This window comes from Pipistrellus kuhlii, unplaced genomic scaffold (genome assembly GCF_014108245.1).
Source record: "Pipistrellus kuhlii isolate mPipKuh1 unplaced genomic scaffold, mPipKuh1.p scaffold_m20_p_26, whole genome shotgun sequence".
NCBI classification, from domain to species: Eukaryota; Metazoa; Chordata; class Mammalia; order Chiroptera; family Vespertilionidae; genus Pipistrellus; species Pipistrellus kuhlii.
Genome location: NW_023425525.1, coordinates 8,983,670 through 9,008,927, shown reverse-complemented (window position 1 = coordinate 9,008,927; position 25,258 = coordinate 8,983,670). Strand labels below are relative to the sequence as shown.

The 25,258-nt window shown below is 41.7% G+C and overlaps 1 protein-coding gene across 9 annotated transcripts in view; it reads left to right on the top strand.

Annotated features, from left to right (window-relative positions):
- The window catches only part of PDE1C (phosphodiesterase 1C), a 260,612-nt gene that overhangs the window by 190,535 nt on the left and 44,819 nt on the right, over positions 1 to 25,258 (top strand). For all 9 annotated transcript variants that reach the window (XM_036453783.2, XM_045587234.1, XM_036453787.2 and 6 more), the window contains 9 exons: positions 447 to 563; positions 2,584 to 2,724; positions 5,418 to 5,518; positions 8,955 to 9,083; positions 10,202 to 10,303; positions 10,925 to 11,045; positions 15,638 to 15,719; positions 17,533 to 17,653; positions 19,554 to 19,729. In XM_036453783.2, the coding sequence (XP_036309676.1) occupies positions 447 to 563; positions 2,584 to 2,724; positions 5,418 to 5,518; positions 8,955 to 9,083; positions 10,202 to 10,303; positions 10,925 to 11,045; positions 15,638 to 15,719; positions 17,533 to 17,653; positions 19,554 to 19,729 (1,090 nt within the window). The remainder of the gene's footprint in view (positions 1 to 446; positions 564 to 2,583; positions 2,725 to 5,417; positions 5,519 to 8,954; positions 9,084 to 10,201; positions 10,304 to 10,924; positions 11,046 to 15,637; positions 15,720 to 17,532; positions 17,654 to 19,553; positions 19,730 to 25,258) is intronic.

The following is a 25,258-nucleotide window of genomic DNA, read 5'->3' as shown; positions in this document are numbered from 1 at the left end:
TGTTGTCAATGAATTAAGCATTTGAAATTCAGCTGGGGTAGGGAGTGGGAGGGTTAATGGACAGAGCCCGAGCTTAGGGTGACCATGTGTTTGTGTGCTGGTTGCATCGTGTCCTCCCCTACACTTACTTGTGATGGGGCTTTAGGGAAATGAGGTCACTTCTCAGTTTTCTCATCTGTAAGATGTGAGTAATAAAACCTATCCCTGAGAGTGGTTTTCAAAATAAATTATGTATTTATTACTGGTCATGATGCCTAGATATGGTAGGCACTCAATAAATTATAGCTGCTGTTATTAGTTATAAGACTATTTAATATTTGATCAGTAAATGCTATGTAGGCCTGCCAGGTTGGAAAAGTGTGAGAATGTGAAACCCCAGGCCGACTCCCCAGGGAGAAATTGGCGGCTGTGGACTAATGCATCTTTCTCCCTGCCGGGGCCTGCAGGATGTGGACAGGTGGTCCTTCGATGTCTTCTCTCTCAACGAAGCCAGCGGGGACCATGCACTGAAATTCATTTTCTATGAATTACTCACACGCTACGATTTGATCAGCCGCTTCAAGGTCAGTGCCTAATGGAAAACACGGCCACCACACATTTATCTGTCTTTGTATGATTTGGGGGCCGAGGCCAAGAGAATCCTTTTAATACAGACCCCAAACTGCTCGGGGTGACTTGGTGACGCATCGTCTGGACAGTCGCTGATACGGGCTCCTCTGTGGTGAGAAGTTTTTGTTACTCCCCTGCCTGGTGGGGCTCCTTGGCCCGGGAGAGGCTGGAGTCTCACGTTTGAATCCCAGACTTCCTGGGGAGTACCACTGGAAGCTTGCACTAGCAGAACTCCCCGTAGCTCTGCTCACTGATCTCATTAAGCCTGACTTCATGTAAACTCTCCTCCATCAGCTGGGAGACTGGATTTCATGTACATTCTTGTACCATCAGTGGGAAGAGACTGATAGAGACAGAATGCAGGACTGCTGCCTCTGCAGACTTTTTTCCCCTGTCACTTGACTCAAATGCAGACAAATACCCTCGCTTATCATCTTGACAGGTCATTGGTATTGCCCAGCCATTCATGCTTCCAGTGAATTCTTTAGCCTTAAGCAGAGAGCGGGAATAGTTTCCAGCATGCAATCCCTTCACCCCCTCACTCGTAGCGTCTGGAGGTCGGGCCGGCTTCTCTAGGTCACCTGAGAATTCATGGGCTGACATCTGTCATATTATGTTTCTCAGACGTACTTCATGCTAGGGATGAGCCTCTGGAAAATGCAGGCCTTTTTCTCTATAAAGCATTAACTTCTCTGGACAGCATGGGTCCTTAGCACTTTCCGAAGGACTGTGTATTTGGGGGGATTTCTTACATAGCTATATTTGATGGCAGCGGTCCTTATTTTTTGCACCAGAAACTTGCTTGAAAATCCAGTGAATGCCTGAGACACTGTCCTTAGAGCAAAGCTCCATGAATTTCAGTGGTTCACAGACCTCTCATGAACAGCCCCAAGAAGCTAGGTTTCTTGGTACTTTATTTTAAAAAATGAAAATTGATCTTTGACATCTGCAAGGCAATGTTTAAATGTTTTAAAATATATATTTTATTTATTTATTTATTTATTTATTTATTTATTTATTTACAGAGAGGAAGGGAGAGGGATAGAGTGCTAGAAACATCGATGAGAGAGAAACATTGATCAGCTGCCTCCTAAACACCCTCTACTGGGGATTTGCCCGCAACCAAGGTATATGCCCTTGACTAGAATCGAACCTGGGACCCTTCAGTTTGCAGGCCAATGCTCTATCACTGAGCCAAACTGGTCAGGGCATAAATTTTTAAAGCCAAAGCATAGAAGACTGGGCACCAGGAAGAATATGTTATGGGCCCTCGCAAAGCATCCTAAGAGTACTGTCCTCATTTTTTCTTCCCGATGTGATGTTTACTCTCCAGAAACATGCACTCTTTCCTTTTCCCTCCAGTCTTGAACTTGATAATTTATCCCAAACCAAGGAACTGATCCCAAAACTTACCCAATAACTGTCATAAGGGAGCCTTTATTTTCTATATTTTGCAATTGTCCTTTACTTTCAGTCACATAGAAAAAGAAGGGATATATTTATACATACTTGAGACTGAAAAGCAATTAGGCTAATTGGAAATATTATTCCACATTGCAAGGCACCTATAATAAATTGTCAAGTAATAGACATAAGGACACAGGTTGTTTCTATTTCCATATATAACAGACGATGTCTTTTTTATTTTTAACATGTCCATACATGCAATCACTTTCCCTAAACAGTGCAGTTTTCCAGAGGTGGCAGCTTGCATTTGTTTTGCAATTATTTAATAACCTAAGATCTCAGCATACTTTATGTTTTGTCATAAGTAAAAAAGATGCACTGCATAGTATGTGCTAATTTTTTCTTGAGAAATGAAAGACCCAGACCTTTGCTCGAGGAATAAATGAACCCATACCCTTCTGCCCTACATGTCTTTGAGCTGATCCTGTGTAATGTTTTTTTTTTCTTCTTCTTCTTAATTTAAAGCTACTAAACCACTAGCCCATTAAACTTACTACTCTTTTTCAGATCCCCATTTCTGCGCTCGTCTCATTTGTGGAGGCCCTGGAAGTGGGATACAGCAAGCATAAAAATCCTTACCACAATTTAGTGCATGCTGCGGATGTCACACAGACAGTGCACTACCTCCTCTATAAGACAGGAGTCGCTGTGAGTACAGATGGGAACGCTAGGATTGCACAAACAGCTATGTCTCTATGGTTGGTCTCTATGCCTCTTTACTTTGAAATCTTCTTCAGAGATAGACATCCTGTAGGTATGGTTATTCATTAGCCCATAAGCCCAGTACACATTTATTATCTTTTCAGCAAGGACATGTTGAATGACTTGATCTAATTTCTCACTGAATTAAAAATGGGATACAGTGGAAGGAGTGTGAGCTTTGGAGCTAGATATAGTTGGATAGAAATCTTTATTTAATTACTTATTAGACTGTGACCTATGATGAATTGCTTGACTCTCTGAGTCAGGATTTCCTCATTTCTAAAATGGTAAAAAAAGACTCTATCTTGTAGAAGTGCTGTGACAGTTTGGAATAAAGTATCAGAAATATGATGTGAAGATGTACTTTGGACTTATTTATTCAACATATATTTAGCTAATTCCTACTGTGTATATACTATGGAGATATAAAGGTGAATTATGCACAGATTTTTTTTTTTTTTTAGCTCTCACGAAAAATTCCCAAGCATTTATGCAAATGCAAGTTATCATTAACATAAATGTTATATCATAGCAGCCAATGACCATGACGTACTGCATAATGTTCTTAATTGCGCTTATTTGCCATTGAATTTTTATGATCAGTTCAGGCCATATGCAGAATAATTCCTAAATATAGAAACTGCTGCTCACCTACTCTCTCTCTCTCTCCGAAATGCAACTCAAAACAAACATCTTTCACTGCAAGCTTACAAAAGTAGTGGGAAGCAATCTGATGAATGGAGAGTACATTGCCACTCTAACCTTTCATTACAAACCAAGAGGGGGGAAACGCTTTAAATCACCCCAGTTTTATAAAGTGTGAGACACACGGGGAATCAAAACATCCCACTGACAAAGCGCTGCCTGGGCCTCAACATCGACTCATTGTGATCTGTGTAAATCACTCATCACTGCTTAGCTCACATGCCTGGCACATGCCTGGATCCTTTCAGATTTATTTGGCTCCCTTCTAAGAAACAATCTTTGAACAGAACCGGGCTGAAGGGTTTCTGATTGCATAGACAGGAATCAGACCCTGAGCTCCAGTCAGCTTTTGATTTAGGTCAAAAGAATCCAAACCCCAAAGCAACCCCTTGGCCTCTTTTGTTGCATTTGTTGGCCAAGGTGCCATTAATTTTCTTTTGCTTATTTTTTAAGAGGAGAGAAGCTGTGCATCTTGTTCTCTTGATCATAGATGATGTCATCATATTTATAAGGGAAATGTCAAGACTTCTAAATAGCATCCTAGTTCAAGAGTGCCAAGTTATTTTATTAGTCTTCGTGGTCAGCAGAGTTTTGGCCCACATGACCTTTAACTTCTTATGAGTTGTCACACTTGTTAATATGTCATGGAAAAAGGGACTTTGGGGGTACAATGAAGGTTATTAAACCTTAAAAGGCAGCAGGTGGGGCAGAAGAGAGTGCTAGCTTGAAGAGGGAGAGAGCCCATGGAAAGCATGAGAAGGAAATGAATTGCCAATGCCTTGAATGTTCCTGAAGGCAGACTTTCCCACAGAGCTTCGGAAAGGAATGCAGGCTCCCTAACACCTTCATTTCAGCCACACGGGCTACCTACCGACCAGAGCATCCAGCCAGCCAGCCACACTCTGCCGACGTCTCACCTATTTTGACAATTTTTTAGTGACTGTCTATCACATTGAGCTTAGGTTCTATGGATATAACTCTATTTTTAGTTCATATTTTATTGGCTTGTGTCATATTTAATTACATAATTATGATAACAGTTCAATTGGTTAAAATAGGGTTTGGAATAAGCCACAGTGAAACTTAAAAGCATCAATTCAATTAGTTACGAAAGTGAGCAGAGGGTACTAAAGGGCAGCTAGCAGTGATGGATATTTGGTCATGTGGACATTGGGCAGAATGGTTTACATAAAGGGTGGGAAGCGTCAATGAATCCATAGAGCCTCTGAGACGGATGTCACTCAAGCTTCAAATGCTTCTCGAACTCTACCGTGCATCAGAACTATTTGGGTGGCTTGTGAAACACAGGTGATGCAAACTCTGCTGTTCCAAGGAACCGCTTTGAAGTCCATTGAACTACAGCCAGTGTTGGTAGAGTGAATGGGGACAAGTCTCTTCAGATTTGAGCATGCATAAGGTGGGAGGCCAGGTGTTACCTTTCCATCTGTCTCTCTACCTATCCACCTTCAAGTGGGCAGGCATTAGGTTTTCTGTTACACCTACAGCTTGGTATCATATTTAAAATTTTAATTTTTTTCTGCGTCTATTTGGAACTTTGGAATTTGAGAGAGGATATGATGAGGGCTTTTAATATCTGCATGTTCATTGTTTTCTGCCTTCTGCACACTCCCTCCTGGGGATCAAGCCCACAACCCGGGCATGTGCCCTGACTGGAAATAGAACTGGTGACCTTTTGGTGCATGGGATGAGGCTCACCAAGTGAGCCATACCGGCCAGGGCAGGCATGCTGTTTTCAATTCACGTGTCCCTTATCTCTGCACAGAAGAAAAACACCATTTCTCTCTTTCCAAAAACATGTGTCTGGCAAGAGCTGACCAGCTGCAGGGTGGAAAGACAGTAATGCGGGTGTGTTGTCAGCAAACTGAAGTCAGAAAGAGACACATTATCTGATTGCTCTGTAATCTCCCTTTCAGAACTGGCTGACGGAGCTGGAGATTTTCGCTATCATCTTCTCAGCTGCCATCCATGACTATGAGCACACAGGAACCACCAACAACTTCCACATCCAGACCCGGTGAGGATGTTGAGATGTGTGGAGGAGAGGAAAGAGGGGTCAAGGAGAGAGTTTTATAAGCCAGCAAGGTTCTTTTGTATGGTTGCTCTATTTTGAGTTTCTGGAAAAATGAATTAAAATTTTTTAAATATATTTTTATTGATTTTACGAGAGGAAAGGAAAAGGAGGGAAAGATGGAAACACCAATGATGAGAGAGAATCATTGATTGGCTGCCTCCTGCACAACCTACATTGGGGACTGAGCCCTCAACCCAGGCATGTGCCCTGATGGGAATTAAACTGGGACCTCCTGGTTAACAAGTCGACACTTAATCACTGAGCTGCAGCCACTGGCTGGGCTGGAAAAACAAATTTTAAACAAGAGACCAGCTGGGTGAGCTTAGATTAAGACTTAAAGGATAAAGCTGTCTGCTCCTAATCCTTATATTTTCTCTCACCAATAGTAGCAGTTGCTACTATTGGTGAGAGATGCATCTAATATGCATTTCCCTTTCCTCTATTCTAATGCCTGCTCCTTGTTACTTATTTTTAATAGGAGCTGGAGCAGTGTACAGAAAGGCACAGGTGCCAGGTAGACTCAATCAGTGGGGACTGCAAGGACGGGAGTATCTTTGTTGACGTGAAGGATAACCAAGCCTTCTCACCCTCTGATCTCTGGGATTCTGGTGGTGCTCATCCCAGTCTCCCTAATTCCATCTCTGCTCAGTTCAGAGGCACAGGTTTGCGGAGCTAGGACCACCAAGTTGCCCATGGTGAATGTCTCATGCAGGCCATTCACCATGGGCAACTTATGCACCCTCCCTAACAAACTGCACAGGTAAACACAAACCTCTGTGAGGATATTAAGTACGGGTCTAAGTGCCCAACTGTGAACCTGTTGTCTGTCACAGACATCACTAATCAATTTGGGTATTTTTTTCTTACTAGCTGTAGTCCTCTTGTAGAATCCCAGGCAGCTGTACCAATCAATTGTCATTTGCATTTAGGATGAAACCTTATCTGCCCTCTCTTGAACTCAGAACTTACCTTCTCTAAGACAAAGATGCAGAACTAGAGAGAATCTGACAGCAGGGTTAACTGGGCCTTGATATAGGGATCAAAAGAAGTGAGGCCCTAGCTGGTTTGGCTCAGTGGATAGAGTGTCGGCCCTCGGACTGAAGGGTCCTGGGTTGGATTCCGGTCAAGGGCATGTACCTTGTTTGTAGGCTCTATCCTTGGGCCTGGTCGGGGCTCCTGTGGGAGGCAACCAATCGGTGTGTCTTTCTCAGATCAATGTTTTTCTTTGTCTCTTCCCTCTCCGACTCTCTCTAAAAAAATAAAAAAGGAAAAATATCCTTGAGTGAAGATTAGCAACAACAACAAAAAAAAAGAAGCTAGAATTTGGGGAAAGGTGACAAGGCAAAGAGAAAGAAGATAAGGGGAGGGGCGAGTTTAACACCAAAAAATACCTGCTGATTTCACTGAACCAGCAGGTGCACAGTTCAGATAGGTTTGTGTTCATAAATCCATCCGCATGAGTTTAATGAACCCGGCACTTAATTGTGGGGTACACAAAGGACGGCAGTATCCTCTGATCTGTGTTCAGAAGGGGAATTTCAATAGAATGAAAGCGGACAAAAGGACTTAAGCAGTTCACTTCATTTTCTGCCTCATGTAGAGCAGTCTCAGCTGCTGCAAAAACAGTCTTAAGGTCCTATTGCAAGGTCTTTAGACACAGAGTGGAACCTTTGCTCCGAGGACTGAGAGTAGCACCTGCCGAAGGGGGCGAGGTGGATGGAAGAACCATACCTGGATGATGGCTGGAGGCCAATGGTCCCAGTGCAGAGGGAGATTAATTTCAGGAGTTAGAAAATGGCTTAATGTCACAAAACACACATCTGTTAGTGCCTTCCTTACCTAGCAGGCACAAGGTCAGATGGCATGCCCCAGGATTTGTGTGTTTTGTGCTGTATCTTCATAGGAGTGGGAAAACTCCAATGGGCTCAGTTAAGCATGGTTTGGAGTGAAGTGTAGACATTGGTTTCTCTAACAGAACTTTATCTAAAGCATCCCAGCCTGTGTGCCCCCAAAACCAAGTCTGTGACCAGGTCCTTTGTCCTTGGATGGTATGTTAAGTCTAACACTTTAAAGGTGTGCTAGAAAATTTCAAAGTTTGGCCAATGACAGGTATCGATAGAAGTTATCTTGGGGGACAGTGGCCCTACTGTCAGAGATCTCACCTTTATTCCAACCCTGACTCTGCGGGGCTCTGCAGAGTCACTTAACATCTCTGGGACTTAGCTTCCTTGATGAGAAACCAATAGGCTGTAATAATCTCAGATTTCATTAAGTTAAGGATATGGAAATATTAATAGTATACAGCTCTGTGTTTGCTGTCATTCAATTGTGGAATGGTCTTTGAAAAGTGACTAACAGTTGTCATATAATCCTTATATTCTTCACTCTGTTTTCTGTGTATGGCTTCTGCATGGTAACATTTTAAGATCAGCCTTGGCTGGTTTAGCTCAGGGGATAGAGCATGGGCCTACGGACTGAAGGGTCCCAGGTTTGATTCCTGTCAAGGACATGTACCTCCACTGCAGGCTCAATCCCTGGCTCCTGTTGGGGTGTGTGCAGGAGGCAGCCAGCCAATGTGTCTCTCACATCGATGTTCCTCTCTCTGTATTTTCCCCTCCCTCTAATCTCTCTAAAAATCAATGGAAAAATATACTCTGGTGAGGATTAACAAAAAATAACGAATTTTAAGATCAAGCTACTACCAGAGAAATTTGCAAGCTGTACCTGCCAGGTGGTATGTCCAGAGAATTAGAGATAAAACAAATTATTTATTTATTTATTTTTTAAAATATATTTTTATTGATTTTGTACAGAAAGGAATAGAGAGATAGAGAGTTAGAAACATCGAGAGAGAGTCATCATCAGCTGCCTCTTGCACACCCCCTACTGGGGATATGCCCGCAACCAAGGTACATGCCCTTGACCGGAATCGAACCTGGGACCTTTCAGTCCCCAAGCCGACGCTCTATCCATTGAGCCAAACCGGTTTCGGCAAATTATTTTATTTAATAAAAAAATAAATTAAAGTTGTTCTATCAATAGAAAATATAAGGAAGTTTGACTTGACCCACATTAAAAAAAAATCACTTTTGCTGCTGCCAGCAAAAATCATGGAGGTCTGGTTATGAACAGTTTTCAGAGAGTTCTCAGATTAGGTGGCACCTATTTTATATCACATATTGACATTAAAATACCCTACGTATATCAATTGATCATTTACAGTATTAGTTTTAGCTTCTTTTTGTTGATATAAATGGCATCGGGACAAAAGTAATTGCTAAACACAGGAAAAAGAGATGGTGTATTCTAGCTTGAAAGCATTAACCTGAAATGTCTCAACGGTTTAACATACTAGATTATTTTTTGGATTTCTGTTCAGGTCTGACCCAGCTATTCTGTACAACGATAAGTCTGTATTGGAAAACCATCACTTAAGTGCAGTTTATCGCCTTCTGCAAGAGGATGAGGAAATGAATATTTTGATCAACCTCTCCAAGGATGACTGGAGGTGAGGATGAGACAGGGAGGCCAGAAAAGGAATGGTGAGGAGAGATGAAGTGTGCTGCTTTGAAGAAATCTATTAACTGAAAGATAACTTATGTTTAGTATCCTGTTTCTTTGTAGGAAAACAATTTTAATACCTGGTAGATTTGTTTGGATACATAAGTGCATTTGACCTTTTAGGACTTTTGTAAATGAATATGTTACCACTTATTTACCACATTTCAAAGTGGTGTGTCCAATAACATGGCATTCAACTTTGAGCAGGCTGGATAATCTGCTAATAAGCCAATCCTCCTGCACATAATGGCTATAAACTATGATTAAATAAAATAAACACAACCCCACTGACTTGAGAGTGAACAAAAGTAGGCACATTTTGAAGGGGTGTCCATACCTGGAGACTGTGATGGGAAGAAGTGAGTGTGATATTTTTGTGACTTCACCCTAAAGACAGTCTATGTCAAGATAACAGCACTAATTGGCTAAAACCATATTTATACAAAGACCTTCACTATTTTTCTGGCTAGAGAGACCAGAGTAGTAACATCCAGAGCTGCTATCGAGTGAGAGTCAAAAAATAAAGGGAAGCTCAAATTCTGTGACCATCTAAATGGCATGCAAAGAACAGGAAAATGTGACTTATTTGCAGGGGAAAAGACAATCAATAGATGCAGTCTCTCAGATGAACTATTGTTTGAATGGTCAGACTAGGACTTTTAAAGCAGTTCTTCTATTTATGCTCAGTGAGATAAAGGTTAATATGCTTGTAATAAAATACAGTGAAATTGAACCAGTGGAATGAAAATATAAACAAGAGCAAACAAATTTTAGAACTAACAAGTCAAATATTTAAATTGGAAAATTACTATTCTGGCTTAGTAGCAAGTTGGAGAAGACAGAGGAAAGAATCAGTGAACTTGAAAACATCAATTAATATTATCCAGTTTGAAGATTAGGAGACATGAGTAGTTTAGGGACCTGTGAGACAGTTTCGGGCTCAAGTTAGGTTACAAATGTCACAACTATTTAACTGATTTTGATTGAAAGAGGCAAAAAAATAAACTAATTTTTATTTTCCATATTTGACTTTAACCTTTTTTCTCCTTGGGGTGTCCCTGAAAGGGAATTTCGGACCTTGGTAATTGAGATGGTGATGGCCACGGATATGTCCTGTCATTTCCAACAGATCAAGGCGATGAAAACTGCTCTGCAGCAGCCAGAAGCGTGAGTGTATCTGTGTCACTTGGTTTTTATAGGTGTTTAAGCTGGAACTGGAACCATGTCATTGCTCCTTTAAAATGTACCTCCTTCGGAGAACTTTGTCGAAAAGTCTCATAGTAACTGAGGATATTTGGAGGAAAGAGCATGAGAATTGTATATATCTCAGATTCTTATCAGGGTTGAAATACATTAAAGGGGCCAAAATAATCTGTCCCAATTAGAATTGAAAATATTTCCGTGCAGGAAACCAAATTATCAAAGATCTACTCAATGCAGAGGTGACACACACAAGTCAGTGAGTGACTCTTGGTTGGGTTTTTGTCTTTTTGAATGAGCCAGTCATTGCAGAAATAGTTTCGAGTCATTTTTTTCCTCCCTCCATTTCTTTTGTGACCTGTTTCTTTGTCTCTGCATTTGATTCAGTTTTTAAAGTGTCCACTCCATACCCATGGAGACCTAGCTGGTGGAATATTCCAGTTGTAGGGTGATGTGATGCTTTTCCCTCAGCTGAAGTGGGGCTTGATATAAGGGAATGGAAGGGATTAAAAAATTAATGCTGTTTTAAAGAAACATTGAGATTCTGAGAGCTTGATCAGCATGTGCTTGGCTCCTTTTGGTGTACAGGATTGAAAAGCCAAAAGCATTGTCCCTGATGCTGCACACAGCAGACATCAGCCATCCAGCGAAGGAGTGGGAGCTCCATCATCGCTGGACGATGTCACTGCTGGAGGAATTCTTCAGACAGGTACCTTGTGCTACCCCTCAGGGCTTTCATCACCAAATAGTTTCTGAATTTCTTATTTCAGCAATGCTATGAGATCACAGTAATTTTCTTGAGGAGGGAGAGTTTTCAGATTTTTTATTTTTTTATTTTTTTTGCCTCCTGGTCAAGTAATGTTTGAATCTTACATTCTGACTCTCAGAACATACTTCTATCTTATGCATTTCTATTTGCAAAAAGAAAAAGCAGTTTCTTGTGGTAGTGTTTTGTAAATATCATCGGAGGAGCCCTTTGGTTTATGTATTTTTCTAATGGGTTGGGCAAATGTTGACCAGTTTGGCATTCTCCTGTGGGATTAAGATGTTAATCTTTTACTGTTATAATTGGTTGGGTTGTTTCTTTTGAGCTGGCAAACCATATTGTCAAATTCCAAAGCCCGGTGTGGTAATTTGGGGTCAGGAAATCACTAAAAGCCAAGGTTTAAATTATATTTAACTTTATTACACCCAAGACACAGGGCTGTGTTTTCTGAAAGAAATACCAGGCACTTTTATGGGTGTACATTGCTTTAAAAAATGTTTTTAAAGGTGCACAAAGGTAGGATAGACAGGAAAGTAAATGTGTTGCAGTAAGGTTGATATCTTCTCGCCTGGCTGGCATGTCTCAGTGGTTGAGTGTCAACCTATGAACTAGTAGGTCTTGATTCAATTCCCAGTCAAGGCACATGCCCGGGTTGTGGGCTTGATCCCCAATGTGGGGTGTGCAAGAGGCAGCTGATCAATGATTCTCTTATAATCGATGTTTCTACCTCTTTCTTCCTTCCTCTCTAAAATCAACAAAAAATATTTTTAAAAAGGCTGATATCTTCTCAAGAAGAGTTGCCATTAAAACATCTGCTTTGAGATGTGAGGTCCTGAGGTTGAAGGAGTTGACATAAGAAACATTCAGATCTCTGAGTCAAACTGACAACAATTGCCAAGAGCAAAATCTCAAATGCCCTGTAGAATGATAGTTTTGCAGTTTCCTTTACATATTTGGAATTAAGGAGGGAATGTAAGGAAGATAACATGAAGGTGGGATAAATCAAAGAGAGGATTGGAATTACAGGATAGTTAACAAGACTTTGTGCTCTCTTGAGGGTGGTTATGAAAAAGAGGTGTTCCCAAGGTGTGAACCTAGATGCACAGAAACAATGGATGGGACTTGCTTAAGGCAAGCATAAACCTTTCCCTAAAGAAGTTATAGGCCTGGGGTGTGACTGTCCACCATGACCTGCCCAGTTAGGAATGTCTGATCAGATCATCTTGTGAGGTCACTCTCAGTTATATTTATTATATAGTCCCCATTTTTTTCTTCTTCACAAAGGCAGTGGGTCATGTAGATGGTGGGACCTAAATTAGAGTTAATTCAAGTTAATGCTGTTAATTCTTACTAATTCAAGAAGGGAGATTCACATCATAGATTCGGAGAAGGCTGATATCCCACAAAATACTACTGAACATTAGTCTCAACTTTGTCTCCTAAAGTAACAAGAGATATGCTCTTTCACTGGTTACTCAGGTTTTTGGAAGGGAATTACTCTTATTTTTATGCTTCTAGTTTAAATGGAGAAATTGTAGAAGGCATCCAAGTATTGCTCTTCTTCTGAACTTGTGCACAATATCTGGAAATGAAGTGGGACTAGAGCTAACAGCATATTAAAGTCCAGAAGGTCTTTTATTGGAGTTTTTTTTATTCCAGCTGGTTTGAGGCCCAGGACTAACTAAATTATTTTTCAATGGTCTTATTTGTGATTTTTTTTGTTGTTGTTGTTGTTTTTTTTGTGAGGGAGGATAGGAGGAGTTGGTGGAACTAAAAGGAAGCTTAAACTAGATGTTTGTTTTTTTTTTAAGGTACTTTCAGCATTAAGTGTTCTACAGTTTCTTCATTTTGTCTATGGTGCATATCAACCCATATGAACAACCCCCTAAATTGTTATATGAATACAGCAACAGGTACCCCATTCAGGATATGGCTGTTTCCTCTTGCAGTCACTGCTTGGCCTCACAGAGTAGTTCTCAAGGAGAATCTGATTGCATGGGAGGAACTGGAATAGTACAGGTGCGGCTCTGTTGAATATACGAGAATAACTGCAAATTCACCCTTAATCGAGAGTTAATTTTGAACCATTTTCCCAGAAGCTATTTTTCTAATATGAGTGAGACTATTTTCTCCAAACATCCACTTCCCTTATCATATGCTTTCTTTGATGCTGCTTTTGCAATACACACCCATGGCTAATAGTATTTGATCTGCAGCCAAAGTTAGATCATAGCTAACTCATATAAGTTTGAGTTATTGATTTCTTTTTTTAATTGTGAGAGAGTGAATATGAGAAATTACTTAAATATTTGAACATTTTTCCCATAAAGGAAACCTTGTTTGCATACACATATGCTTGAATTGAATGAAAATATGCTAGAGGCAATGTGAAAAGAGCCATATTGAATTTCTTGCCTTTGGGAATGGAATGTTAGCTCACAGCACCAGAATGTTTTTTTTAGTAATTATGATTCAGTAAATTATTTTTATTGATTTAATATTTTAACCTAGATGTCATAAGGCCATTGTAAGTAACCCACTTAATAGAAGTGTTGCCTCACTCTTAGCTGTAGGTTTTAAACTGGACAGTGCAAATGGGAACTCTCAATGAGACCTTAGAATTCTTGAAAAAGAAATACATTTGGAAGTTGGATTATATTTCAAGATAAGGGCTTAGATTAATACTAGACCTTTTAGGCTTTGCTAAAAAAATAAGTTAGATCTTCAGTTTTTTTCCTTTTAATATATTTTTATTTATTTCAGAGAGGAAGGGACAGGAGAAAGAGCTAGGAACATCAAAGATGAAAGAGAATCATTGATCAACTGCCCGCCTGCACTCCCCACACGGGATGGAGCCCACGACTTAGGCTTGTGCCCTGAATGGGAATCAAACTATGACCTCCTGGTTCACAGGTCGATGCTCAACCACTGAACCACGTCAGCTGGGCACATCTTTAGTTTTATAACCCTATTTTACAAAATCCAAGCCTCAGGGTGCTTTTCAGTAAAATATTGGCTTTTATGAAGTGCCTTCTTTAATGAAGTGTACATTTGCCTTTTTGAAAAATAATGTTGTTAGAGTCTTGGGGTTCCTTTCTGCTGTATTGCTGTATATGTTATATTTTGTAGATGTCCCCTGTAATTCTTTGAATTTCCTCTGTGTCTGTGATTATTTTCTCATTTTTATTTCTCATTTCATATATTAGTGTTTTCCCTTTCTTCTCTATGAAGTTAGCTCTTTGTTTCATTGTGTTTATTTTTTTAAATTATAAAACTTTATTTGATATTTTCACTTTTATTAATTCTTTTCTTCTATTTGAATTTATTTGTTCTTTTGCTAAGTCCCTGAGCTGAGTACTTTATTCATTTCTTTGTGTACCACCTGTTTAATATTAGAGCACACAGGGCTAGGTGTTTGTCTTTTTTTTTTGTTTAATCATGAATCTCAGAGGTTTTGCTATGCACCAAGATTATTATTCTGAATTTTACAGATTGAAAAACTGAGAGATAGAGAGAGAAGGTGAACGTTCTTTGATCACACAGCTAGTGGGAGGATGGCCAGAGTCAAGCCTAAGGCAGTAGCCATTAACGCCAGCAGATTCTTTCATAATAAAGTGAAGGAACACAATGGGGTGGCCATTAGTATGTGGTGACATGTTCCCTTTCCTCGGTGTGTGTGACTGAAGGGCTGAGCTTCTGGTTCAGGTTTTTAAAAACCATCATCATTACTTAGACTTTCCATGGCACCTGCTTCTTACAGCGGTGCTTTTTGGTGAGACTATGAATCACGTTTTGTTACTTTCTAACTCCATTAACACAAGCAGTTACTTACTGCTCTGCTTGCTCAGCCCACTTTGCATTATGGTCCCAGGCCTGCGGCTAAGAGCCCAGAAGCACGCGCACCAGTTGTGTGTGGTTTTAGGTAGCAAAGGAGAGGAGATTCACATCAGTCAGTTTGAAGTTTTCTTCTTTAAAAAATATATTTTTATTGATTTCAGAAAAGAAGGGAGAGAGAAACATCAATGATGAGAGAGAAGCATTGATTGGCTGCCTCCTGCAGACCCACCACTGGGGATCGAGCCCACAACCCGAGCATGTGCCCTGACTGGGAATCAAACTATGACCTCCTGGTTCATGCTCAACCACTGAACAATACCTGCTGGGCTGAATTTGTGTCTTGAACACTGCCCGCACCTGGGAGGAAGTCACTGGCTCAAGAGAGGCCTCAGGTATCAACACAGACAATTGGAAAACAGGTGGCAGCTCTGAGTGCCATATTGGCCCCAGGACACAGGACGGTGTTGCTTTCCGTCCTTTCCTTGGGGACCTGTGGGCCCAGTGAGGCCGTCTGTGCCACGCCAGGCGCTCTGCAGTGGAGGGAAGGATGGAGCCAGCAGAGAAACGGCCCCAAAAGGACTTGTAATGGTAATAATGAAAATAAAGGCTACTGGCCTTCTGGTAGCTGAAGTTGCTGCATGAAATCTGGGTGGCTTGGCCTACTGTTCTTAACTCACTGTGGCCTCCTGTGATTCTAGGGGGACAGAGAAGCAGAGTTGGGGCTGCCTTTTTCTCCTCTGTGTGACCGGAAGTCGACCATGGTTGCTCAGTCGCAAGTAGGTACGTGTTTGCCAGGCTTGGGAGAGAAGGAAAGACCTGAGGGGGTGTCCGGCCGTGAGGGCAGAGGCTCCCAGTGCCTCCCCGGCTCCAATCTGCTGTGCTCTGCTCCTGCCTTCGGCTTGGTGGGTTGCTGGAGCTCTGTTCCCACCCTTCTCCCCGAAATGGGCTGTTTCATGGGGAGATTAGACGGTGACATTGCCGTCTCCATCATCTCCTGCCAAGAGAAAAGGGCCTCAACTTTCAGGGTGATGACAGGAGTCAGTGGCAGGAAGTCCATTTTTCATGCAGCCATGCCACTTCCCTCAGGGATGTCTGCAGGACACCCCACCCCTCTTTCCAATCCCCTCCCTTGCCCCCTCCCTTCTTTCCTTCCTTCCTCCTCCCTTCTTTCCATCCCTCCCTCCTTCTTCCCTTTTCTTTTTTCTTCCTCCCTCCCTCCCTCCCTCCCTCCCTCCCTCCCTCCCTCCCTCCCTCCCTCCCTCCCTTCCTTCCTTCCTTCCTTCCTTCCTTCCTCCTTCCTTCCTTCCTTCCTTCTTCCCTTCCTTCTTCCCTTCCTCACTTCGTTCCTTTTACCTTCCCTTCTTCCTAAAAACTTTTGAGCACCTTTTCTGTGTGGTAAGAATAACTTTTGCGTGCACTACTACTAAGCATAATGTATGTGCATTATAAAAATCCTCAGCTATGATAGTCCTAGTGTCACTAAATTGTCACAGTGCCCTCCAGCTGAAAAGAATCTGAAATCATTCAAAAAATAAATTCAATAAGGATTTGATTTTTTTTCTACTTGTGTTTTGAGAACTCATTTTTTAAATAACAATGCACACATTGAGTCCCTGTTAGGCGTAGAACACTGTTAGACACTATTAATAGTTGTTAAAAAAAAAACTAAAGACAAATTATACATGGTACCTGCTCTCAAAGACATGGAGCCAATATTTGGTGGTGGGCGAGATGTTATGAAAATAAATCCCACTGGAGTGTGACAGTGTTAAGGTAGTTTTGTGCTTCATGTAATCTGGGGCTAAACAGAGTTATGTGAGCCGCTAGGCTCAGAAAGACTTGTCGAGGGGTGATATTTGAGTTGGGTCCTAAGAGATAAGTAGACAAATGGAGCTATGCAATACAGGTGTGCTAGGGGCAGCTGGAGGGCAGTTCAGACAAAGGATTAGCATATAATAAGCAGGGAAATTTAAAACAGTATAGGAAAAGCAGGGAATTACAAACAGTTCCGAGTAGCTAGAATAGTGGGTAGAGAATAGAATGAAGCGAGAGACATGTTGAGAGAGAAAATCAGGCCCAAATTATGGATTGTATAAAGATAGCATGCGATTCATTCTTCCCTGTCGGAAGTGAGGGTGTATCTAAAGCATTTTAGGTGAGGCTTAAACATATACTGATGGGATACACTTGGGGCACTGCTTTGGCTCTCTCTTTTTTTCTTTCCTGAGACTCTAGGGGTCATGTTTGTGCTCCTTTAATGTCTCCTATAAACAGAAGGCAGGCAGGGAATGCCACACACCTTCGTCTTTTATGCAGCGCCTATCACAGCATTTGTTGCATCGTGGACATTGAATTCATATTTTTAAGCACTTGATTGGAACAATCTACTAAAAAGTCAGGAAAATTCTGTGGGAGAAGCAGAGCTGATTCACAATCCTCAAATCAAGGAACATATTAAGTGAATGAGACCCCAGTCTGGTCTGAGGCTCCTGCGTAGGCGGATTTGAAAGCTAACGCTCCTCCGTTTCGGGGAGAAGTGCAGAAAGGCCCAGTGAGGATGCAGTTTCCCTGGAGCGTCGCTGTTTCTCCGCAGGTTTTATCGATTTCATCGTGGAGCCCACCTTCACGGTGCTCACGGACATGACTGAGAAGATCGTGAATCCGCTCATTGAGGAGACCTCCCAGGCTGGTGGGTCAGGGCAGCGGCGATCAAGGTCAGTGGAGAAGCTCGAAGGCTGGGGTCAAGTTGGCCTCTTCTTTGGGAGGGATGGGGGTGTGTGCCATAATGATGCTTGCCTTCCCCCCTTCCTATCAGAGAGTTGTCTGCCTTTTCCTTCTCTCAGAGGAGTTGAAGTTATATTGTTTGCACTCTCCGGGCAGTCCTAGAAGGCAGTGACCATGGTCTAAATCAGTGGTTGGCAAACTTTTTAGTCCACAGAGCCAAATATCAACAGTACAACGATTGAAATTTCTTTTGTGAGCCAAATTTTTTTAAACAACTTCTTCTAACGCCACTTCTTCAAAATAGACTCGCCCAGGCCAGGGTATTTTGTGGAAGAGCCACACTCAAGGGGCCAAAGAGCTGCATATGGCTCTTGAGCCGCAGTTTGCCGACCACTGGTCTAAATGATGATTGGCAGGTACCCAGGAGAGCACATCTCTCCCGCTCATTCTCTCTCTTTTGGTGCTTTGCTCATGGCAGGTTGAACCATCCCGATCCCATTACTTATTAGCTGTGCCTCAGTTTCCTCATCTGAGAAAATGTGGATGATAGTACTTAGAGTAGGGGTGTCGAACTCAATCAGAGAAGGGGCCAAAATCTAAAATCCAGCCTAAATCGCGGGCCGAATGGTTTACTGAACAGTCATAAACTGTCATTGTGATGGAAACGCAGCGGAGTGCAGTGATGACAGCACGGTGCGGGCCACATTGCAAGGCCTGGCGGGACGGATTTGGCCCGCGGGCCTTGTGTTTGACACATGTGACTTAGAGGTTACAGGGAGGATGAACTGAGTTGTTCAATCTCGGTAAAGCCCTTACAACAAGGTCCAGCACAGAGGAAGCGCCAGCTACACGTGAGCTAACACTTAGCCTTTATTAGTGGTATCCCTGCCCCTCCTCCTGTCCATGCAAAATCTTGGGCTTTGTTACACAGGAGAAAGGAAAGAAATGGAATGAAAAGACTAAAGAGCAGAAAAGAGCAAGAGGAGGAGCAAACCGTACGGTGGGAAGGCAAGAGGAATGTTGGGACAGTGGGACCCGAGGGACACTCAAGGCAGATGAGCCCAGTCAAGGCTGCAAACAAGGAGGACTGAGGCCCCTGCCCAGGTCCCACAACCCACAGCTCTGCAGACACTGGGCTGAACTGTACTGTACTCTGCTTATGGAGTCAGCCTCGGGAGTCATCCAGTGGGTTGGCATTCATGCCAGTCACTGCTTAGGCACCTGGGAGTGTGTGATACTTTTCATTAAAGTTACCCAGAAGGATGGCACTTTCTAAATTTGCGAAGTATCTCATGTTTAAAGCGTAAAGTAATATTGGTATAAAAAAGGTCTCTTGCATGACTGCTCTCCCCCTTCCCCTAGGAACATAAGGAAATCACCCTGCCTGGGCCTCGGGGATCCAGGGATCAGAGGTGCCAAACTACAGGGGAGGCATGGCTGGAGAGAAGTAGGACTAAGTGACTGTGTGAGTTGGAATAGTGGTCAGAGAGGAAGCAGGTGGATAAACTGTGGAACCAAGTTTAAGTTCAAGTTCAAACTAATTGATTGCAGAAAGCTGAGGACAGAAAAGATCACACAGGGGATTCTAGTAATGTTGAAAAAAGAGGTTTCCAATCAACAACAACAACAAAACGTAGGGACTATCGCTTCTCAGGAGGCTCAAATATTGATTTTCTTTTTCTGCTGAAAATTAAAAGTTTCCCATCTGTCACAAGTAGAAAATGAGAATTACAAACCTCAGGACCCAGGAATTTCACAGCAATAACTCGATGATGGCTAACCATTCCTCGTTTGAGCCTGCTCACAGGCATACATTTCCCAAACACTGAATGCTCCTCTTCCAATCCATCTTGCCTGATTCATTTCTTGTGTGTGATTCCCCTCCTCCAGTTTGAACAGCCTCAGTTCGGCAGATGCAAAGCGATCGGGGGTTAAGAGCGCAGGCTCAGAAGGAAGTGCCCCAGTCAACAATTCCGTCATCCCTATGGAGTACAAGAGTTTCAAAGCCACTTGGACTGAGGTCGTGCACGTCAATCGGGAGCGGTGGAGGGCCAAGGTGCCCAAAGGTAACCTTCTATTGGGGAGTCTTCTAGGAGGCCTGTCCAAACCACCGAGCACCCGCTCATACACAAGGCTTGCCACCCTCATTTATAGCTGTTGCAAAGGAAGCGGAATCTCAGGATAGAGATTCAAGTGGCTGAATGTTAGCATTTACCTTTTTTTAAAATTTTTATTTTTCAATTACAGTTGACATTAAATAGTATTTTATACTAGAGGCCTGGTACACAACATCCGTGCCCTGGTGGTGGGGGCGGGGGTTATACCTCAGCCCGGCTTGCACTCTCTTACAGTCTGGGACCCCTCAGGGTTCTTAGCGCTGCTGCTACTGCTACTGTGCTTGCCAGTGGTGAGCCCAGCTTCTGGCTGAGGAGTGCTCCCCCTGTGGGAGCACACTGACCACCAGGGGGCAGCTCCTGTGTTGAGCATCTGCCCCCAGGTGGTCAGTGTATGTCATAGCAACCGGCCATTCCGCCATTCAGTCGATTTGCATATTAGGGTTCTATTATATAGGATTAGTTTCGGGTGGACAGCATAGTGGTTAGACATTTATTTAACTTACAGAGCAATCTCTCAATAGGTCTAGTATCTGCCTGGCACCATACATGGTTACAATATTATTGACTCTATTCCTTATGGTAACTTTACATCCCCGTAACTGCCAATTTGTGAAAAAGTATTCACCCTCTTTTGATCCTCATTTCATTTAACACTCTATGCGTGAATAGATGGCACAGACCTCCAGGCCTCCCCATAGCATGGCCTTGACTGTCATGCCAGGTTCTGTGCCAAGGGTGCAGAGATGAGAAATAGACATCGTTGTCATTGAAGCTCCTGGGGGGAAGAGGACGTCAGTACGGAGTTTCTTTCAAAGGGAGAAAGGGAGTTGTGCTCATCACTCGCACCCACCAGCCCTGTGTGACCCTCCCTGCAGGCAAGGAGGGTTTTCACCCCCAAACACAACATGCCATACTTTCATCCACCCAGTGTCTACACAACAGAGGCGAGCGTGGAGGGGCTGCACTGAACACATGTTGGCCATCTTGGTTCCTCGTACATCGGGTTGCTGCTTCCAGTGAGGAGGGGAGAGACCTCCCTCCCTTGGAGTTGGAGTTATTCCAAGGAAAACTACTGTGACTTACTCACAAACCCCTATCCAGCGGCGGCTCATTCCAGGCGGTAAAATAGGTTTATATTTCCGCGCCTTTAAGGCCTCATTGGGCCCTTATCAATTCCGGACAAATGTTGCACCCTGAGCTCTGGAAGGAGCCCGTGCCTCTTCCCTATCTTACCAATAGCCCCTCACAGCCCACTCAGAAGCCTTCAACATTGAAATCCTCGCCGTTGGCAGGCGTTGCAGGCAGGGACGGTCACCATTGCATCGTCTCCAAGGAAGCAGGCACTTGTCATCAATTACACTCATTACACTTGGAAACCAGGCCCTGACAACGGGCAGTGTGAAGAGGTACTTCAGAGTCATTTGCTGGCGATCATCTGGCTTACTAAAATTACCCCCAAAATGAATCACCTGGGGGAGCACTGGCCAGCTTCTTTGCCCGGGGAAACTGGCCCTTTGAAAAGGACAGATACATAAACAGCTAATAATTCTTAAATCTATTAGGGAAGCTGATATGCTTAAGCTATTTTGGAAGCATAAAAGGGCTTGTTCCTAATCCTGCTGGGAGTATTTGGGAAGGCATCTATGGCCAGGACTTGCAGGATGCCTGGGCTGGAGCCCAGAAGAAGGCATTGTGTTTAGAAATAGGGAACAGAATTTAAGTTCTAGTAATAAATCAAGTCTTAATAGAATAATTATAATACAGTAACTATGTCTTCTTCAGCTGAAATAAGTACAGTTGCCTACATTGACAAGCCTATTTGATTAAAAGAAATTAATTTGATTTAATATTATAAATACATGCAGTTAATTCCTAGTGTTTATGGAGAAACTCTTGTCATGTGATTTAATGTTTACCAGTCATGTTAGTCTGGGTCTTAGTATATGACTTGAAACTGTTAGGATGAAAACATAGTGAATCAAAGTCACTTTGATGTGAGCTCAGATAACAGCAACCAAATATTTTACTGATGTCAATAACTGCTGAGCAATGCTTAGTAAATAAGTAAAAAGATGAAGAAGAGGAAGAACAACAATGAAGAAATAGGGAACAGAGAGAAAAGGGACAGGCAGAGCCCGGTTATGTATATTTTGTGAGAAGATCGTGTGGCCATCAAAGCCAACTCCAGTTAGTGCGATTAGGGCAATTTGAATCCCCACTCGCCTTGTCCTCTTTGGCCAATGCAGGTAGATTCTTTGAAAAATTCCTTTTGGGGCAGGGGTGGGTAACATCTGGCCCATGGGCCTTGTTGTAAAGTCCTCAACATCATTTGGTCTGGCCCTGCCAAGATGTTAGGGGTGAGTTAATTAAATGTTTGACCAAATAGAGCAGGCTAATGTTTAAGTTGATACTTTTTTTATGGCCCGAAAATGATGTTATCAACATCCAAATGGCCCTTGGCAGAAAAAGAGGTTCCCCACCCCTGATTTGGGGGCTGATAATACATCTCACAGAGCTAGTGCGAAGAACAGAAAAGATACAGGGTGTATACACACTTTAACAACTGATAGCTCAATTTTGAAAATGAAATATGTTTTAATAAACATTGCCTTTATAAGTATTCCGTGTGTGTATACATTTTTGGGGACACCCTGAATGTAAGGTGTAGGGGACAGAGCCTGCACATGGCTGGTGCCTGTAAGTCTAGCCGTTACTTTTCAAATTAGAAAGGAAAGTTGAACGCCAAGTTAAGAAGACTGTGGTAAAATGCCCACCTATAACTAATACTTTATAATATTTTCAGCCTCCCAGGAATGCTGTTGACTGGCTGATGGGTGTTAAGAACACCAGTTTATTTCCGTTAGCGGTCAGTTTGAATTAGATGACCCCAGGCTGTTTTGCTCATTGTTCTTTTTTAGAGAATCCTGACTTCATGAAAGCTCCCTGCGTGGGGCACTTGAACATGTGTTGTTATCAAACTGATCAGAAATGGGACTGGCTTTACAGTCTTGATTGTATTCGCCAATCTCATCTACAAAGCTCGGTAGGCCAGAACCCATAGTTGTTAGGAAAGATTGTGTCGATACCTTTTATAGCTCTGAGAGCTGAAAAAATCATTATTTCCAAATAAAGGTGTATAGCTATAACCATTTGCAGGTCTGATCAATGTTGATACATTTCCATTCATTATTTAATACTTTATAAACCTTCCCCCCCCACACTGGTATAAGAATAATGCATGTTTAGGTTATAATGCAGAAATATAATTTTAAAAAATATAAAAAGAAAATAAAGTCACTTACAGCCTCTCTAGCCAGATATAATTGTTATTGAAATTCTGATGTAATTCTTTTTTATTTGATTTACCATGCATTTATATAAATAAAAGAATTTCCTGTAAGATGGGATCATAGTATAATACTGCCTTGTATTTTACTTTCTTTTTCTATCGTGAGCATTTTATCCTGATGCTGAATAGGTTTAGAAAGTATGATTTGGAGGGCTACCTTGAATCATTCCTCTATAGAGCATTTTGTTTTCAGTTCTACAATATTGTATATAACATTGTTATGAACATACAATTTTAAAAACCTTTGAGGCTACCTCTGATTATTTGTCTGGGATAAGTTTCTACATGTGGAATTTTTTTGAAAAAATAAGTGAAAAAAACAAAAATCTAAAGCTCTTGATATCTACTGGCAAAATTTTCTCAGAAAAAAAATTTTTTTTTTAACTTATGTTCCCTCCCAGTAGAAGTATAGTGAGAATGTCTATTTCTACCTTCATTATTATTTCATAATAACTCTTCATATATTAAGGAGAGTAATTCTTCAGTTGGAAAAATATGTTGCAATTTCTGCCCTATTTGATTGTCATTGCCTTTTAACTTGGACAGAATGGTCTTCGAAAGTACATCCCATTTTTATTTTACTAGAGATTACCATTAGATTTTTTATTGAATTATGTGTCTATCAATGTAAATATCAAATAGTATGTAGTGATACTCCTTCGCAAATGCTGAGAAATTTATTGAATTTTTACTTATTTTCTCCATATTCACCAACTTTTATTGAAATAATATGAGATTGTCAATCTAGGTGATTATAAATAAATTGTTCATCTATAATGAACTTATCATTTGATATTATTTTATATATGCATCTAGTTTTATTTCTAGCTTGATAACAGTTACTTTTAAGCGCTGAGATTTGCTAGTTTTATGGAACAGATTAAAGTATTTCCTTATTAAGTTTTTGACATTGAATTTTTCTGTCAGCTGGAGCACTTCTTTGGGCCAATACTTTCAGAAAGGACCTGTGGGCACGCCTGACTCCTTCGATGTCTAGAAGTGCCTTTCTGTCAGCCGAGAGTTGACTGTTCAAAATTCATATGGTATTATTTTTTTCAGTTAGTAATTTCTCTCTCTCTGTTTCTAAGTAGGTTAAATAGTCATTTAAAAAAATTATATCAAGTGATAACCAGCCTGATACTATTTTAACCAACTGGCCTATCGTATCATTATACAGAAAGGCAAATTAAATGAAGAAGTCAATGCATTTCTCCAAAACTGCATGGACATTCTGTGTGAGATAGAAGCAGCTCTCTCTCAGGAGGACTGTCATTTACGGATCATGAACCTCCGCTCTACTTGCACTCTCTAGCTGCTTGCTTTCGGGCATTTCATAAGGAGTCACCTCACAGATATTCTGAGATGGTTTTGAACGGCACATTTGCTTTCTGCCAGCAAAGAAGCCTGGGAGTGCCAAGCATGTCAAATCCAAGACCTGGGAAAGTTAACTCCGTGCACACATGCCATCATTGCGATCTGTGAGCACATTCAGATTGATTGTGCTCTCACCTGCTTTTTCTCACTGTAGAAAAATTTTATGTGAATTAATAATTTCACCCTGAAAATATAAGGGAAGCTGATTACCGTGGAACAGGCCTATCTCCTGATGATTTAATCTCCTTTTGCTCCTTGATGTGTTTATTTTAAGTGGTGCCACTTTAAGGGCTGAAGTTGAGCATACCGATATCAGAAATAGGAGGAAGAGGTGGTAGTAGAAAGGTGAAGGGCAGTGCAGAGCCACCCACTTGGTGCATGATCACGCCAGGGAAAGGAATCATATAGCGGGGCCAGCTCGAATCGGAGTTGATTATGATGTCGTAAGAGATGCCATTTGTTAATTTAAATATTAATTGCCTGCTGTCAGCTGTAGTTGAGCAAAAACAGATTTGTTTCTGATATGCACCCCCTGCCCAGTTTTCATTTTTGCTGGATTTCCCATAGAAAATTGGTCTGACTCAGTTGTCAAAGGAATTTTTATTGCTCAGATCATCTTTTATGCTGTTTTGTAGTAAACCAGATTTCAACACCTTCAGTTTTTAATCAAAATTATTTTTAACGTGGGGATGTTTTAAATGTAGAAAGTTTACCACAGATTCAGTGGGCTTCTGGGAGGGGAGTATACATTATTT